Consider the following 18,688-nt stretch of genomic DNA (forward strand, 5'->3'; position numbering starts at 1 on the left):
AATCATCGCAAATGTTTCCTCCTTTTATTACAAAATCATAGTTTTTTATTTTCTAACTACAATCATTTCTTTTATAATCCAGGAAAATAAAATGTAATAACAAATTATTCTAGTACCAATTTGTAGCTATAACTACATACATATAGGTGTATATACATATACTATTGCAATTGGCCAGCAGATGGTGTTGAAAATCAAGTTCCCTCTCTTTTACTTTGATACTGATGTACGATGTACGATGTACAATGTACAATATATCCCTCTACAAATCTCTACTATAAATGTTTGTTGAAGTCTCACTTCTCATGATCACACGTCTTGTTACCTAGTTGTGTAATTCCATTACTGGAGAAAAACACGTTCGGTACAAAATGTTGAAAATTGCAGTGGTGATAGCGTTTTGTGCCACTGGACTAGCTATCCTTTTATCGTAAGTTCATTGATGTTATAAGATAATTAATAATAAATTGTGAAAACTACAGTATTAATAACATCAATACTCCACAAAAACAACCGTACATAACGGTTATTGCTAATGTTTGATCTTTTTCTGTACGTTTCATGTTATAAATTTTTCTGACGCTACGCTGTTTCATACATTTTCATAAATTTTCATAATATTTTGAATATCACTTTACAAATTTTAATGTTGCTTTCTTAGATATCGTGTTCATTAAATTTATAATTACTTTGTGTCGGCTTCCCATTGTCTAACTGATCTATAAACAAACTAGCTTTAAAACAGGAAAATCTTATTTGTGTATAATTTTGTGCATAATTGTATAATTCTAACATATTTTAAATTTAGAAGAAGACCTTAATATTCATCGATACTTTTAACAAAGGAATATTTGAATATTTATGAGTATTTTAGAAAAAAAACTTAGAATATTTTAAAAGTTTAGAAAATATTGAAAATTAAAAACTTCGGCACGTATGATTTATATGTTTTATGAGAAAACAGGATTTTTTAAATCTAATCAAATTTCCGTTACAAACGTTTTATGTCATATGTAATGTAATACGTGTTCATTCGTAAAATTAATTTCCATATTCATTTATTAATGTACTACAAATCAACAAATCAATGTGTCTGAATTCTTAGATACTATGGCTTAAAAACAAATTCAACTAATTGTTATGATTATTCAGTTACAATTTACTACTTACAACGTACTACTATGCGCTAGTTATAACGATAAAAATAGGTTATTAAATACACATGCATAGCAATACCTAGTAACAAGTATTTAATCTATAATTTTAACGCAATTTTTTCTATAATTAGATTTTGTATTTGAAAATAAATAATACACAAATATATAGAACTAAGAAAAACATTTCTATCAATTGACTAAACTATATTGGCGTCAGTAATATTTACTATTGAATTGTATGATCATGTTGAACTTAGGAAGAATTACTAAATGATGAAGGAAGGTCATATTTATTTTACATATATTCCCTTCTATATGTTCAAGTACATATATATTACAGCATACAGCTTTACCATACAAAAATAACTTCGGTTAAGTATATCTAATCGCGTAAGATATTTTCACAATAGATCCATTCGAATAAGAAGAACGATGACATTGACAAAATGGAATTATATAAGTATTTTTCTTTCGTTGTTTCGTATACTTAATATTTCGAAGCATAAATATAATATTTACAAAATTGCAAATCTAATGTAGCCGTTTAATCTTAAATGCTTGATTTTATCCATCATTCAAATCATTTATAATTCGGTGTAAGATTAAAATAAGAAAAGAAAATCCATTTGATTAAAAGAGATTGATGTAATAAATCTATCATTTAATATATGACTGTTTTATTAATAAATTTCGCTATATCATGCGATGATTGGCAAAAATTGTAATGATCATTCATTAGAAACTAGTATATTATTATAATGTCGACTTTTGTACTTTATCACTATCTACCTTTAAACTATTACCTACATACGACGTGTAGTTTACATTAGAGCATAAAAAGTCATAAGCATAAAATAAAACAGCAAACAATATTATTTTCCATTTATGCAACGTAAGATCTTTCGACATCTATTGAGATTAGATTTTCTTATTTGTAATAAGATAATTCAAAATTCACTGATAACGATATAAAATTATTACGAGTTATTGTTACTACTTAGAACAATTTAAGAGCAGAATGTCCAGCTGTGGTGTTATCTAATCATCATAGCAGTTGCTATTACATGATTTTCAAATAACGCAAAATCAAGATCAGTTTCTGCGTTTCTAAAAATGAGCATACTAATAAAATGCAAGTAGGAATGTTCTTATTGTTGCATTTCTATCCATCTTGAATATTATTCACAAAATACTTACGCTACTATCTATGTAAATTGATTTTCTAACAAAACGCCATTATCAAAATATTACTGTATAAAAAATATTTACCCTTATCAGAAAATATCAAAATATTATTGTTTTGAATTAAATCATGAGATTACACTGTAAAATAATTTTATACTGCACATTTTTTACCGATAGAATACTTTATAAAGCAGATCCGCGAGACATGCCTCGTACTGTCTGTACGTAGCTTAAGAACGAAGATTAATTACTCATCGTTTATAAGATATTGGTATTACATTTTTAAAATAAATCTTATCGTTCGTCTAAGTTATATTTGATAAAACACTCTTATTTGCAAGTTGAGAAAACATGATTTCAATTTACGAAGGTCATGAGCGTAAACTTTCAAAAATACAATCAACTAACTACATTTCAACATGAAATTTTAATATTTAAAGTATTGTAACCTTTTTTCACAATTATCTAACACAAAGATCTCTTATTTTACCTGTGACTAATTATTATTTATTATATAAATAAATTCAATAATTCGTTTAGTTCCACGGAAGAACATAAGGTTCCAACGTTACCGGAAACAAACTGGGGACCGAAGAAAAATGGAAAAGAGTCTACAGAAATACGACCTTTCAAGATCGATGTATCAGCAAAAGTAAATAAAGAATCGAATAAGATTTATCTTTTGCTTCTAATCTTCTGATTATATTTTTAAAAAAATTCCTGAACTGTTTAAAGGTCTTGGATGATTTAAAATACCGCTTGACACATAGAAAAACGTACGTTCAACCATTGGAAGATACTGCATGGACTTACGGTATTTCGACTAAATACCTCAATACGGTACTTGATTATTGGAGAGATGAATATAACTGGACTGAAAGACAGGCATTGCTAAACAAATATCCTCAGTTTATCACAACCATCCAAGGTAATGGAACAATTCGCATATTTAATTAATAAAAAATCCTAAACAAAGTTAAAAGTAAAGAACTTAAAAATGTTAGGTTTGGATATACATTTCTATCATGTGAAACCAACAAATCTACCAAAGGATAAGAACTTGAAAGTTCTGCCCCTGCTAATTCTACACGGATGGCCGGGATCAGTTGTGGAATTCCAAAAAATTATACCCATACTAACAAAACCTTGGCCTAATCAGAACTTCGTGTTCGAAGTTATTGCACCGTCACTTCCGGGATACGGTTTCTCAGAAGGAGCGGTACGACCGGGCATGGCTACTACTCAGGTAACGCTTCTCTTTTTTATTTACACAAATATATGATTGACATACATATTATTCTCTGGTGACTTTTTTCTCAGATGGCTGTAGTGTTCAAGAATCTGATGCATAGACTTGGCTTTGAAAAGTTTTATGTCCAAGGAGGTGATTGGGGAGCTCTTATTTCCGCTAACATGGCTGTTCTATTTCCCGAAAAGTTAGTAATAATAGTAATATAAATTTTTAAAAGAAATGAAACGTTATGCATTTGATTTTTAGAGTAACTGGATTACACGCAAACATGTGTACCATCCTGATGTCAGCGTCTACTTTCGCTTGGTCAGTTATTGGTAGCTATTTCCCATCTTTAGTAGGAGTAAGCGAACATTATTCGCTATATTACCCCCTCAGTACAACTTTGTCTACGCTAATTGAAGAAAGTGGTTATTTTCACATACAGGCTACAAAGCCAGACACTATAGGTATCTTTGCTTTTTCTGTTGAAAGTTATTGATGATGTATATTGTTTAAATATACATATATGAATTATATATAAATTATAAGATTTAAAATTTATAAAACTGTTCCTCAGGTGCTGCATTAACTGCCTCGCCTGATGCATTAGCGGCATATATTTTGGAAAAGTTCAGCACATGGACAAATAAAGCATATAAAGAACGAGATGATGGTGGTTTAACAGAAAAATATACTCTAGACGAGCTGTTAGACAATATAATGATATATTGGGTCAGTAACAGCATTGCTACAAGTGTTAGACTTTATGCTGAAAACTTTAATTCAGCATATAGAGCTTTAAAAGTTGAAAAGTAAGTTTATCTCATTCTATAAATTTATGAATTTTTTGTGCCTATACCAAATGTTTAAAAATACATTTTATTTCAGATTGCCCATAAATGTACCTACAGGTTGTGCAGTATTCCCACAGGATCTATTACTTCAGCCTAAAAGTTTGCTTAAATCAAGATATCCTAACATAATTCAATATAATGTTATGCCACGTGGTGGACACTTTGCAGCTTTCGAAGAACCTAGACTTCTAGCTGATGATATTTTCAGTTTTGTTAAAAAAACTGAGGAACTTAAGGCAAAATCTGTATAAATTGCAGTTCAATTTAATTCTTAATCATTTTTGCACAAGTAATGATATATTTTTTTAAACTACTTTAATAAATTGTACATGTTTCATATTAAATATAAACGAGAATCTTGATTATTTACATTCAGTATCATTTACAGTTTAATACATTGTACTTTACAATACCAGTCATACAAAATGTTACAAGTTTCACCTGACTTAATCAACATTGATTTTGTATAAGTTTTATTTAATATTATTTATAAGATAATTACCTTATCATGGATTATACGTTGCTAGCACCAGACTTCTCAACATTTTCTAATAAGCTTTGTAAATTAGTCTCAAACAATTCACATCTAATTGGCATTTCCAGCGAATAAAAAGGATTTTTCAAAGCATAATCTGCATATAGTTCATATACTCTTTTTAACAGAATTTCTATTCCACTTTGTGTAGGTTCTGCTACCACGATGAATTTAATTCCAGTCAATGTTTGGTAGCAATGTAATCTAAATGTATCTGCTTCTAAAATTTCAATGCCAGAACAACGGGGTTCAGGACTTAATTGACTAGCAATTGCAAATAGAGGATAGAACATTGATGCTAAAAAAATTTTTTCATTGGTTGTCATCCTTGCTCGACTAAATCTAAGCGACATAGGAAAATTCTCTGGTTGTTCTAGCAATTCAAATACATCTTTCCCATTCTCCAATTCGCGACCTATTACGGGACTACCATTTACTGCAGTTAAAACATGACCCACTGCAAGAAACGAATACATTAGTCAATCGTGAAATATAAAGAAATTTTTTTGGAAGTGAGAGAGATGTCCTTACCATTAATTCCATCTTTTTGCCCAAATGAGACGACAATCTTCTTATTTTCGTAATTTAACTTTATATCAAGAGGAAAATTAAATGTCCTTTCATTTTCAATTCGTGGAACATTGTGATCGTGATTAAATATTAGTCCACCCGATTTTGATACGATATAAACACCATAAATAACCATGATTATATTATTTCAAATTACAATGTAATTAATTTCCACTTTTCAGTTACTAATTTTAAACTTCATCTATTTGTAGTTTTCAATTAACTGTTTATTTATGATACAACTAACAAATATCAAGTACTTTTTAGGTTATGTTTTACTTAGATTTCGTATGAAAACCAGTAGTCGTTCGTAAATAGCTTAGATTTCACATGAAAATTACTAGACAGTTCATAAATAGCTTACAACTCATATATTAATCACAGATAATTTGATAACAGTTAGTACGCAAATTATAATTATATATTAATAAATATATAAGTTTTTATCTTGTGTTAAAATGGACAATAAGAAATAAGAGACAGTGTCAACGAACACGTGGTTATACACAATTGTCTGTAAATCTAAACGAGTTTTAAATTTGTATAATAGATTATACATCACTCTTTGCAAGACAAATCTTTGAGTCATGGAAGAGAATTCGCATTTTTCCCATAAAATTTACAAAAATGATCCCTTATTATTTAAGAGTTACGTTGGTAAAGAAGTGAACATTTCAACTGAAGATAATAACACGATTTCTGGTTTTGTTTATACGGTTGATCCGGTATCAGAAAGGTTAGAAAATCTTTCATATAATATTTTAACTCCTCGGTATTATTTATATATATATTCATAAATAATTTATAAATTGTTTGCAGTATTGTACTCCTACAAGGCTGCCAACAAAATAATTTAAAAATTGTATTTGGTCATGCGATAAAAAATATAGAGATCTCTCCAAACCAATTATGCGAATTACCACAATTGTTTATGAACGCGCCAACAAGTATTCTTCGATCAACAGTAGAGAAGCGAAAAAGTGCTGTAATAAAATTATTGCAAGAAAATAGATTCCCCGTAAAAGAACAGAACGATATTTTAACAATAGAAAATGTACTTTCAATAAAACCACCGTATGAGCCCGCCGATTGCATTTGCGATAATAGCATTATCTTAGGAAGAATTCAAAATCTTCTTTCCCGTATACAAATTTGATGTACCGACGTTTGCTAACAATATTTTATTCTCCTTTAATTAATTAATGAAATAATAGTGTTATATTAATAAGAATAATACAAATAGTATTAAAAAAATTGCTTTATTTTTTTAATTTGAATTATATTTCTTTTTTTACCATAAAATATTTTATTTTTCATACGTATCATATCGTCTAAAATAAAGTTTCGCTTAATATACATAAATCAATCGCAGATGAAAGTGTTTCATTTACAATTGAATTCAATTTTAATATAGATACGTAATATTAATTTCATTTCTTCCGTTATTTTAAATTTATATTATTAGGTTGCATTCTTTTCAATTTAAATATAAAACATGATTATATCATATAAATTAAGTCGAAACGACAATTTCTTAGAAAATATTTGCAATTATGGTGAAATGAAATATATGTTGTTGCTTTTTAAAAAGTATATAATTCAGTTAATGCTCTAAATAGAAAAATGATATTAAAAGACTTGTGCAGCTATTCTGATAATGTGCAATTCTTTACAAAATCAAATACTTAATCATATGATATTATATCGCTCTAAAAATAAAAAAAATATATGAAATTATCACTTCTGAAAACGTGCGCCTTTTGCAGAAAATGAAGTATAAAATGCTTTATTTTCTTTTTTGGACATGACGCTCGCCTTAAAAGAAGAAATGCAGACTGGAAAGAAAGCTATAAAACTATTTAAACCGTTATTAAAAAAAATAAATTTTTAATCGTAGTATCGTAGTATAAAGTTGTATAATATTTAAGTGAGAAAAAACATTATATTTTGTCATCTTAAATTTAAACCCTCTTGCTGCAATAACCGGAGATAATTTATCACTTGCGATAAACTCAAAGTATTATTTCCGGTATTTGTTGCGCATAGATGTGTATCTTTTGCATTAAATATGTCAAGTACTTACCTTAACTGTTCGTTGCGTATATGTATTTGCGTGTATGCGTGAACTTTCCTAAACATATAATGGAAAGTAAATAAATTTACAAAGCTCTATGCTGTTGCATACCTCGTAATAATAAGGTATTTGCCATAGCAATAGGGATTAAATTTTGATGTAAAAGCTTGATATGAAGTAAATGCAATTTCGGTAGTGCGGTGTAGAATTCATCAAAGAGCTTCCAAATATCTTCAGTAAAATCTTGGTTCGATCTTTTCCCTCCATTTAGAAAAATATCGAACTTCTAACTTTTCTATTTTACTCGGGAAGGAAGAACTACTTTGAGTAAATTTCATTTGTTAGAACTACCTTGTGAATCTAGGATTTCTGGCATATCACAGCCACCGATATGTGCATATGCCTCTACGAGCTTCGTGCACGTAAAATAACGGGCCAATTGAACTCTGACGCACTCTTGGCTTCTCCGTAATATTTTGTAATTCGTTGTACATAGTGCGAAAAATCTTTAAAAATACTCGACACTTTCTTCGTTCATGTGAAATTTACAACGATATACGAAAAAGAGGAAGAAGAAGCAGTTTCTTCTAAAATAATGGATTATTAATTTACGATGTCATAATTGATAGCGACACACACGCACACATACACACGCACACACATATCTGTGTGTGTGTGTGTATTCTTTTGTTATTTGTAATTTAATTAAGAGGTACAGTGTGGGCATCAATGGAAAAGCGTATAAAAGAATGCGTATAGAGTTCTTTCAAGGCAGTGTTTCTCCATAGAAATACGAGGAGCTTCTTTGGAGCAAAGTGAACATCCTAGAGAGTCTATTTTCTACATAGCAGGTCATTCGGTCTCTCCATCGGAATAATATTCAATAGGCGCTGGATCACGAATTTTACGAGAATATCTTAAACCCAAGGAATCTGCAAGACTCTCAATATGTGACAATACCTAGATGAAGAAAAAAGAAAGAAGAAATGAAAATCTCAATTAGAAATAATACTCTTGTTCAAGAAAGAGGAAAAAGAGAAGATAGACTTGCAAAAAAATGTATATACTTACATAATCTAATTGTTGTTTAGTGTGTGCAGCAGAAAGACAAAATCGTATTCTGCCTTCCATTAATGGAGTTGCTGGAAATCCAACACCTACTGCAGCTATGTTATACGTAGTTAACGTTCGCACGACTGCGCTGTTAATTGGAAGCATAATTACGATTTGATTTTCAATTTGTTTCATCTCCTCACACTATAATCTTGGACACATACCCTATTTTAGAAAACAGGTAAACTAACATAGGTACGACTGGCGAGTCTTCGTTCCCATAAATAATAACTCCAATCTGATTAAGTCTGCGCCTAAAGTACCTAGTATTTCTTGCTAATTGTTTCGTCCTTCTTTTTCCATCGTCTGTACCATCTTCACCGGTAATTATTTTCATCGAAGTTATGATTTGCTGTGCTATCGGTGGAGACATGGCTACTGCGTAAGTATGCGCGTGACTGTATATCCTTAAATAGTTTATTAATGACTAGAATTATAGAAACATCATTATTACCATCAATTTTTGATATCAAGAAAGGACATTATATTCATAATTATGAGAATATTCCTAAAAAATCTGTTCACCTTTGTTCCAGCAATATAACCTCCAGCAGATCCAAAACTTTTTGTAAAAGTACCCATTAATATGTCCACCTCTCTTGGATCAATTTCATAATAATCGCAAACTCCTCTTCCACGTTTACCTAATGCACCAGTGCTATGAGCCTCATCCAAATAAAGATATGCCTGTTATATTCAATTACACTTTAATATTCCAGATACATTGCAGTGGAGTTACATATGTGTAAAAAAATGTACACACTTTGTACTTTTTCTTGAGTTGCAAAATCTCGGGTAAATGTACAATAGAACCTTCCATGGAATAAACGCCTTCCACTACAATTACTATTTTTTTCCAAGGTTCTCCAGAATCTGGTTGGCCAAAAACTATTGCAGTTTTTAGGCATTTTTCTAGATGCTTCATGTCTACAACAATACAAAATTGAACATTTTAGACAAGCAATATATCGGATTTTACCGATGTCGATTCACTATTTTATAAACTTACTATTATGCTTAAACACTTTCACAGTAGCACCGGACAGCCTCAGCCCAAGTATCAATGAAGCATGATTTTTTTCATCACTTAGTACTAAACAACCTTTGCTTACTAACGAGGGCAAATTAAGAGCATTTGTTGCAAAACCCATTCCAAAAACAATGGCGTCCTCCACACCCAAAAATCTAGCCGTCAGTTGCTCTAATTCTTCGTGAATTGGCATGTTTCCTAAATATAAAAATATATATATATATATATATATATATATATATATATATATTTATATATATATATATATATTTTTATTGTATAGTAAAAATTTATAACTAAACTGAGAAAAATTCATTACCGAGTTCGAGGCGACTACTGCAACTAGCACAGCCAAATTTCTTCAAAGTTTCAATACTTTGATCAGCACATTTACCATTTGCTTCCGCGAAACCCAAGTAATTATACGATCCTAAATTTATACACTCTGATGTCGTTCCCGTAAACCTAAATAAAAAAATAGCAAATATAAAATGATGATATGACTTGATACTGGATACAATATTAAGATATAGTGAAACTACAATTTTTTATTTGCCATTTTGTTATTTTATATATATTTATTTATTTAATGAATTCATTCGATAAAAATTTATATTGAATCGAATTAAACAGAATTCCTAAATAAAAGGTGGGAGAAGACTGAAATGGAAATGATCTTGAAAATTAGATGATATTAATAAAAAATGATGAAGCTGATCAAAGTCCATTGAATTTGATTTCCAAGTTATAAATCTGCTTTCTCGTTCACTAGTCGTCAAATCCCCTTGAGTTCTTCATTACATTTAATCAAGGCGAATGTCTGCCTTCCTGTACCTCCAATCGAGTTACGATTTTCGAATCCGTACATTTCACATTGATGTTACCCCAAATTCATTTAAAAATTGAACAATAATCACATTGAAATTAATAGAGTTTACGTATAATAACAAGAAAAATGACTAAGATAAGAATTAATACATAAAAAATTCATATCAGTACGAATTACAGATTGTATTCGTAATGAAATCTTATTTAATGTCAGATTCAATAAATATTAATCACAGAATTTTGTATCAAAGCTGACGAAATATTTTTAGACTTTTCGCTAACTTACTGAAACGTCCATCCATAATCTTTTGTTATTCTATCCTTAAGTGTAACTGTCGCACCTGGAACAGAACATATAGGCCTGTTCCAACAATCCCTTACTCTTCTGTAAACGTATCGAAGATAAAATTCTTCAAAATGTTCGTACAGTGCTGCATAACCCTGAAACAAAGAAGAGATTTGGAATCACTTGGAATCTTATTCCTTCGTTGAAATTGATCTACCATAGACAAATGAATAATCTTAATTGCGGAGAAAATTAGAATTATTTTCCTTTGACTTATTTAAAAATTAATTCTATAAAAAAGCAAATTAAAAAATATAAAATAAGAAATAAAAAGAAAATTATAACACCTTGTAATGTAATGATCAATTTTTAAATATTATTTTTAATCATAATGCACGCTACTATGATTTGAATATTTACGTAAAACGAATTACTTATTTTACGTGGGGACAGCCTAATTTTTTATAAGGTTTAGATACATCTATAAAAAAATATCTTTATTAAAACAGAAAAGAGATCTATATCTGTAAAGTACATATAAGTACAAAGATTCAATTACGAGCTAAATTAAATAAATTATTTTGTAAAGATTACAATGTGTAAAATGATAATAATTTTAAACAATCCTTCTAACATGAGATGAAATTTCAAATTCATCCTTTTGAATATTTCAAGACTGGACAATGGATTATTGGCCAGACAGCTTTACAATATACTATGTATGGCTATATAGCATTGCGCAGAACTGTTCTCACAAGTAGTACACTACAGTACTTATAGGGTGTCTCAAAATAAGTGATTTAACATAGAAAAAATAAAATAATAGATTTTAACATGTCTGTATCAACGTAACTTGACGAATAAATTTCAATTTAAAACGTCTCCCATGGATCACACTTATCTTTTTCTTTTTTTTTTTTTTGAAACAGTCTATATAAGTTGCATAATGATCTTTGTCTTTATAAAAATATATAAGTCTTTGTAAAAGTATACTTAATAAATATATTTAATAATAAAAATGATCCTTCGAATGCTATATAGAAATTATGATTTATATATAAATTACGACAATTTTCTTAAACATAATGGAAAGAGAGGAAGAAATCTTTTCTCTAAAAAAGAAAAAAAAGCAAATTCTCCATCTTCTTCTGCATTAATATCTAATATTAAATAGAAGAATGTCAATTTACTAGACCTAGATCTTCGATACCATATACGTGTTTTTATGATTCAAGTCGAGATTAGATATCGAATCTTGCATTTTATTTCCGAGTTCCCCCGCTCAGCTTAATAAAAGAATTATCGAACATTTGTTGAAACATTGCAGAAAAATTCGATTAAATAAAATAGTTTATTTAAAAAAAGAATTTTCATACTTTTTTAGAAACACATTATCGTGATGGATTTTTCCTTTGCGGAATCGAATTTTTAATTAATTATTTTCGTCAATCCTCACTAGCGCCGCGCAACTAAGATATAATTTACTTTTATAAGCTTTTGATTGTTTTTAAGAAAATACATTGTCATCGTCGGAAATCCCTTTCATGTTGCGGTGATAAAACGAATATCATGCATTAAAAATTGCTTAAAGGAAACCGTAACACGACGTGAATGATTATTTCGATTATCTGTTCCATTTGAAAGAAATTACGAGCCCGAACGTTTCGCGGTTACTGATTGTTTTATATTGCGACCAATCGAATCTCTTTAGTGAGCAATCGTAATTCAAATCGAATGGAATCGATTCCACTTCTCCTTCATGCGATTCTCTTTCTCGATTACTTTCATTTTCGGCTCGATCATTACTTTTTAGTTTCTTTTCTTCTTTTTTCCATCGAGTTCCTTGTTGCTTGTATGTGGTTATTCGCATCCATTTTTCTTGATCTTAGACTTTCAAATCACAAAATCATTCGTCCATTAACTTCATCTCTCGAACTAGGTCAAATATACGCACACACATATATATATGTAATCATTATTGTCGTAGATCAGAACTATAGAAAAAATGTATTTTATATTATGTAAGAATATACTGAAGTGTAATAAACTCTCTTTTTTTGTATTATAAAAATTGTTTTTGTGATTCCGATTTTTGTAAAGGATTTTTGTAATATATCTATTATTCTAATACACTGTTTATTCGACACAATAACTTCATTTATGTTTTGTAATAACATTGCGCTTACACGACTTTTATAAATTATTTCACTGTGTGATTCTTAATGACGTAAGAACATTTTTTATTTTATTAAAACTTGTTATTGCAATCTTACCTCTCTATTGTGTTCTTGTGCGACTTTAGGGATGAAAAGCAATTGGTTTATAAAACCCAGAAACATAAGGATACAGAACCCTAGGTGCGTTAATACAGCAGTGATGAACGGTATCCTCTCGAACGATTCCTTTGATCTTGGTTTCACTGGCTCTGCCCTCGTGTTATTTTCTGGGAACTAAATACGGTTTTCAATACATTTTCATTGATAATTAGACCGCGAATGTTTTATGGGAAATTCATGTTTCTATGAGCATGACTAGAGAGAGAGGGGGAAGAGAGAGAGAGAAAGGGGGAGAGAGAGAGAAACAATCGAAGTATTTTAAAGCATTAATAGCACTAAGTACTACAAATTATATAGACTGTGACTATTATTAAAAACATAGAAAGCATACACGGTACTTTTAAAAACAAAATTAAGGAGAAATTTAATCATACTATAAAAAGAAAATCTTGATTCCCATAAATGCATAAAAATCCGCAATTTACAATTAACAGTCCGTTAATTTATAACTGACACGCGTAACAATTGAATTGCATTCTACAAAAAAGAAGACGATTCTTATATCTTTTTTAAGCATTATATGCTGACTTATTGCGTTACTATTTAATCGTTTATCACCATCGAACGATCTAGTGTTATGTAAAATTCATTCGGAAGTAACATGGACGAGTAAAGACAGAATATAAACGAACCTTAAGCTGTCATGGTTATTACAGATAAGTTGTCGCGGTAGATAAATCGATCTCTCGGAAAGATATCGCTGGTTGCGTTATGTTTTTTTTTATATTCTTGGAAATAGCAACTCGAAAATATAAAGTGCGAATTTTTGTGATTTCGAGAGATTCCATGACAAACTGAACTATTCCGAAAAAAAGTAAGATAATTAATAGATAAGTAGCATGCTTTATTCGTAATGAAAAACACTTTTAGAGTTGAAAAAGGAAGACATTGATAATTTCTTATATTAATCTTTTTAAGGAGCACTCGTATGTATATAGATTAGTACCGTGTACGCTGGAATTGAAACTTGAAATGATAACTTAAAAATTACGTTAATGTTCGGACTAACAATTCTTTTTCAATAATAGAATTAAGAAGTTATTTGGGATAAGGGTGTATCCCTTAAAATCATGTTTCATGATATTCAATGGTGAAACCTTCTTTTGTATGTAGAATTGCGATATTTACGAGAGCCTATAAAATCAATAATACGTAAACTTCATCCATAGTATACGATAGAATGACACTAAAACGATGAGTATTTTACTTGCAGCAAAAAATGATAAAAATTAAAAAAAATGCTTTTGTATGCTTTTTTTGCAAATATAAAGTATCTTCATTACATTGCTACATTGAAAGTAATTATATGTTTATATGTGTACGATATCTTATTAAACGAATAATTAGGTACATATAAACTAACAAAGAAAGATATGAAAAATTTTTAATATATTTATTAACTAGAAAATAAATATGAAAAGAAGATTACATTTGCAGCTTAATTTGATGTCAAATTACATCAATAACGGAAAAGATATTTATAAAGTTATTTTTATGTGTTGAAATTTAATTTACGATAATGTTTTGTAACTTTATAGCGTCAACTTTGTACACATAAACATCTATAACGCAAAATATAACGCAAATAAACATCTAATTCGCAACACATTACTTATTAATCTTATCAATGTTATTAAAAGTGCAAAAGATAGAATTTAAAAAATAGATTTACTAGAAATAGATTTACTAATAGATTTACTTAGAAATATTAAGTTAAAAATTACTAAAAGGAACTATCTGGAGAAACGCCCATAATTCGAAAAGCACCTCAATTGCAAGGGTATAAAGATTGATACTGATAATAGGTACATAATATTTGCGCATGTGCATATTGAAATGAAAATTTAAGATAACACTTTGCAATTATATAGTCTTTTAGATTTTATTTGGCATCTTATTGAGCTTCATGTCTACTCATTCCATAATATATATTTTTTATAATGCTTGTATATAAATCTCTTTTAGAAAATTATAAGAATTGGAGCAATTAACATTAAAAATTACTAGAATAGTAATTCAATTGATAAAATAGACATACTTTTTCAAATTGTTGATCTTAGCAATTAATATTGTTATTTTTTTTAAGGCTATCTTGTTAAACGTTCGAATTTCGAGGTTAGTTTCGAAGAAATTTTGCTTACCGATGAAACATGTGATAAAAAGTTAATATTTCTATTTCTTTATTTATCGTTATTTCACAGCAAATGACTCAGGTTTTTTCTTGTATAATTAAAGGTCACGTATTGATAATTGCAAATGTTTCCATGTTAATTGACATTGCACGATAATCATAATTTACAAACGTTCGAGAGTAATCATTGTAACAAAATAAATTTTTACCAGCATTGCGGGATTGTAGAAAATTTCCAATTCTTCGAGAAATTCGTATTGGTAATTTCGTTTCTCACATTACGATTTTTTAATAAGAATTAGGTTAGAAATACGCCGAACACGTAAATAGTTAAGTCAATTATATTGTTAATAATAATTATATGTATATTTTAAATGAAATAATTACTTTGGAAAATGTGGAGCGAAATATTGAGAAAACCTGTCGATCATTATCGTCGTGATCTACGTACTATATTTATTTCTAGATTGCAGATTTTTATTCTAATTCATATCTTTATGAACACAATTTAAAAAAATGGTACCTAAAAAACATTTGTCGCCTTTTAAACATTATTCCTATTCTTAAAACATTATTCGTATCCTATAGTAATATACTGCGTACTCTGTACATTTTTGTACATTTATGTTACTCAAAAATATATAAAAAATATATAAAACATCCGCGATCTGCTTATTATTCTATACAGTGTGTCTAATGCACAAAAAATTTAAATTATTATATTGCAAAAGTTCATGAAATTTCATTTATCATTTTCTGATTAAAAAGACAGATATAAGATAGCATTGTTAAAGTTATTATTTTAAAAAGGTGAGAAAGTATTTACCATATGAATAATTATTATGCAACGAAAAATTAATCTTGCGTTAAAACTAGCTTCTCTTATCACAATTTATTATAGCTGACCCAAGCAATGGTACAAAGTAACGGTCAAGTTGTTTCGTTTTCCTAGAATGTAATTGATGCAATTCCCGCCTAATGTTATAGTTACGATGCTAAAAGAATCATGCGAGTAGTCGAGGATAAACACTAGCATAAGAAAACATTTTGATATGTATCTGAATAAAAAAATAAGACTTTTAGTTTAAATAAAGAAAATTAGTTAAATGCGAGTTCAATAACAATTGCAACGTGAACCACAATACCGTATTAACATCGCACAAAACGAGGTTGTTTTAAATCGAAATTTCTTGAATTGAAAATTGCTCGATATACATTGCAACTAATCGAATCACAATCAAAACATGTTTCGCTTGTTTCTATAGCAAATCTCAGTTTTAATTTTTACGTACTTTTCTTTATTAACTTTAATATTAATGTTCAATATTCAATCGACAAATATTGACTAGTAACCTTAATATAAAGTTCGTTTATTGCACGGAATTTAATTTGATTGAAAATTAAAATATCTCACACAAAGCTCAACTATTCCATAGATTGCACTAATATCCAATCGAGTTTTAATTGTCGGAAAGTTTGTTGTATATTCCGAATTATCAAGTAAAACTAATACGTGTGACACGATGACGATCTAACCTGTACACGTCCATTGGTTTGTAAACTAGCATGGCCGTTAGATAAGATGTCTTCGTAAAAGGTTAAGCCGTTTCTGCTTATTTTCTGCTCCTGTTCATTTAGCTTTCTCCTGGTGATAGCCTGCGTCGCCATTTTGTAAAGGGCAAATCTTTCACTAAGTGTCGTAGAACCGGAGGGAGTACAGAGAGAGGAAAGAGAGAAAGAGGAAAGAAGAGAGAGTAAATACGTCAACACCGTACGGAGGACAGGCAAAGACTGACGATCAAGCCATGCGTCACAATATTAATCGCGCATGTGCACTGATTGTACTGAGTCGGCTGACTCTGTGACCGCGATATCTGCGATTTACACAGAAATACAGAGATAACGCAGAGATATACGGACACGCGCATGCGCAGGCTGGACGAATTAGAGTAATTACTTTTAGGATTAGTACAATTGAGAATAGTAATAATTAAACTAATGTGCGTGTTGATTAAAATTAACTTACCTTCTTTTCACGGTTGTCAAGAGCAAAGCTATATACTGAACATACATATATATTTGTGTTTCTAATTTATAATCAAGAATTATAGAAAGACGATGTACCTGACGCATATACTGAATTGGGAGTATAATTCCTGCAAAAACAGAAATAAATATTTGATATAAGGTTATTGTAATATTATCGTAAAAAGTTCCTTATTTGTTTTATGTCTCTATTTAAAACTTCAATGATGTATATTTGTTGTTTAGACTTTTATAAGAAAAACATTTTTTATGAAATATTTACAAAATTGATTTTCTTTTTAATATATGTTTAAAAATATTATTATTCGTCGTTATATGTACTTACATATAACCGCGATTTTAACGCAGGATACCGGCTGTGCACATGCGTACTAGTGCTTCGCGCATATACAATATATATATACATATACATATATGTATATGATTAAACCTGCAACAACTTATAGGTAGTTAATGAAATGTCTATACATGAGTAGGACAATTGTTAGTATTTTACTATTTGAAAAATGTGACGTATGTTAATAAAGGATAGAAATGTTAGAATAACTCTCATATAAAAGAGTATAAGTTTCTTCATTCTTAAATTGTCATATATTATTGCGATAAAAAAATATTGAGATCATATTGAATGTGTATTCTAAAAAATTTATTTAGCATATATGCTTATATACTCAGTTTTATTAGTAAATATTAGAAATACTAGAAACAATAAGATGACCTACCCTATCAAAGGATAGGACAAATAAAAAAAAGGAACGTTATATTATATTAAAAATAAGTTTAAATCAAATGATTAGAAAGATAAACTTCTGAGTAATTTTCGAGATCGAATGTGCGTGCAGTTGAAAAAATTATAGAAAAAGAAATTGGAAAGAGATTTAAAAAATATATTTCTTTGTTCTTTTTCGACAATCATTATGTTATAGTATTTTTTATTATTTCTTACTAATATTTTACAGATATGACACATCTAGGATCATTATACGCGTCTATGTACTCTTCCAACGTGACTCATTACCCATTGTCCTAAACTGTGAGTCCCCTCCAGTCCCTTCTTTCTAACTATATGGTGGGGACAACCATCAATTCTCATTGGTTACGTCAGGAACGGACGGTACTTACCAGACCCCGGTCTCAATATTATCTTTTTAAGATTGTTAATACATAAAAGTTATCTTCTTAACATTTAATAAAAACAGACAATATGTAATGTATTTTGCATTAAAGAGCGCTACAGTTTTGCAATTTGTTATTAAGATACATTATTTTATATTTTTATTCTAAGAATCATTTAAAGGGGCATAAATGA

The 18,688-nt window shown here is 29.2% G+C and overlaps 4 protein-coding genes across 4 annotated transcripts; 2 read left to right on the forward strand and 2 right to left on the reverse strand.

Annotated features, from left to right (window-relative positions):
* Positions 1-220: 220 nt before the first annotated feature.
* LOC132906272 (juvenile hormone epoxide hydrolase 1-like) lies at positions 221-4,799 on the forward strand. Its single transcript, XM_060958301.1, has 8 exons — positions 221-430; positions 2,883-2,994; positions 3,078-3,270; positions 3,347-3,588; positions 3,663-3,778; positions 3,841-4,043; positions 4,154-4,388; positions 4,465-4,799. The coding sequence occupies exons 1-8, from the start codon at positions 372-374 to the stop codon at positions 4,679-4,681; spliced, it is 1,377 nt and encodes a 458-aa protein (XP_060814284.1). The 5' UTR covers positions 221-371; the 3' UTR covers positions 4,682-4,799.
* On the reverse strand, positions 4,729-5,766 carry LOC132906285 (trafficking protein particle complex subunit 4). Its single transcript, XM_060958338.1, has 2 exons — positions 5,497-5,766; positions 4,729-5,422 (listed from the first exon to the last, which is right to left on the reverse strand). The coding sequence occupies exons 1-2, from the start codon at positions 5,669-5,671 to the stop codon at positions 4,944-4,946; spliced, it is 654 nt and encodes a 217-aa protein (XP_060814321.1). The 5' UTR covers positions 5,672-5,766; the 3' UTR covers positions 4,729-4,943.
* A 356-nt stretch (positions 5,767-6,122) lies between these two features.
* Positions 6,123-6,691, forward strand: LOC132906289 (gem-associated protein 6-like). The gene is made up of 2 exons (XM_060958343.1): positions 6,123-6,271; positions 6,355-6,691. The coding sequence occupies exons 1-2, from the start codon at positions 6,123-6,125 to the stop codon at positions 6,689-6,691; spliced, it is 486 nt and encodes a 161-aa protein (XP_060814326.1).
* An 86-nt stretch (positions 6,692-6,777) lies between these two features.
* LOC132906267 (serine palmitoyltransferase 2) lies at positions 6,778-17,170 on the reverse strand. Its single transcript, XM_060958290.1, has 10 exons — positions 16,870-17,170; positions 13,140-13,316; positions 10,867-11,021; positions 10,072-10,217; positions 9,732-9,950; positions 9,486-9,649; positions 9,248-9,409; positions 8,887-9,149; positions 8,681-8,810; positions 6,778-8,569 (listed from the first exon to the last, which is right to left on the reverse strand). Exons 1-10 carry the CDS (start codon positions 16,999-17,001, stop codon positions 8,462-8,464), a joined length of 1,656 nt encoding a protein of 551 aa, XP_060814273.1. The 5' UTR covers positions 17,002-17,170; the 3' UTR covers positions 6,778-8,461.
* Between the last annotated feature and the right edge of the window lie 1,518 nt (positions 17,171-18,688).

The sequence above is a fragment of the Bombus pascuorum genome, chromosome 4, assembly GCF_905332965.1.
Source record: "Bombus pascuorum chromosome 4, iyBomPasc1.1, whole genome shotgun sequence".
Classification (NCBI taxonomy): domain Eukaryota; kingdom Metazoa; phylum Arthropoda; class Insecta; order Hymenoptera; family Apidae; genus Bombus; species Bombus pascuorum.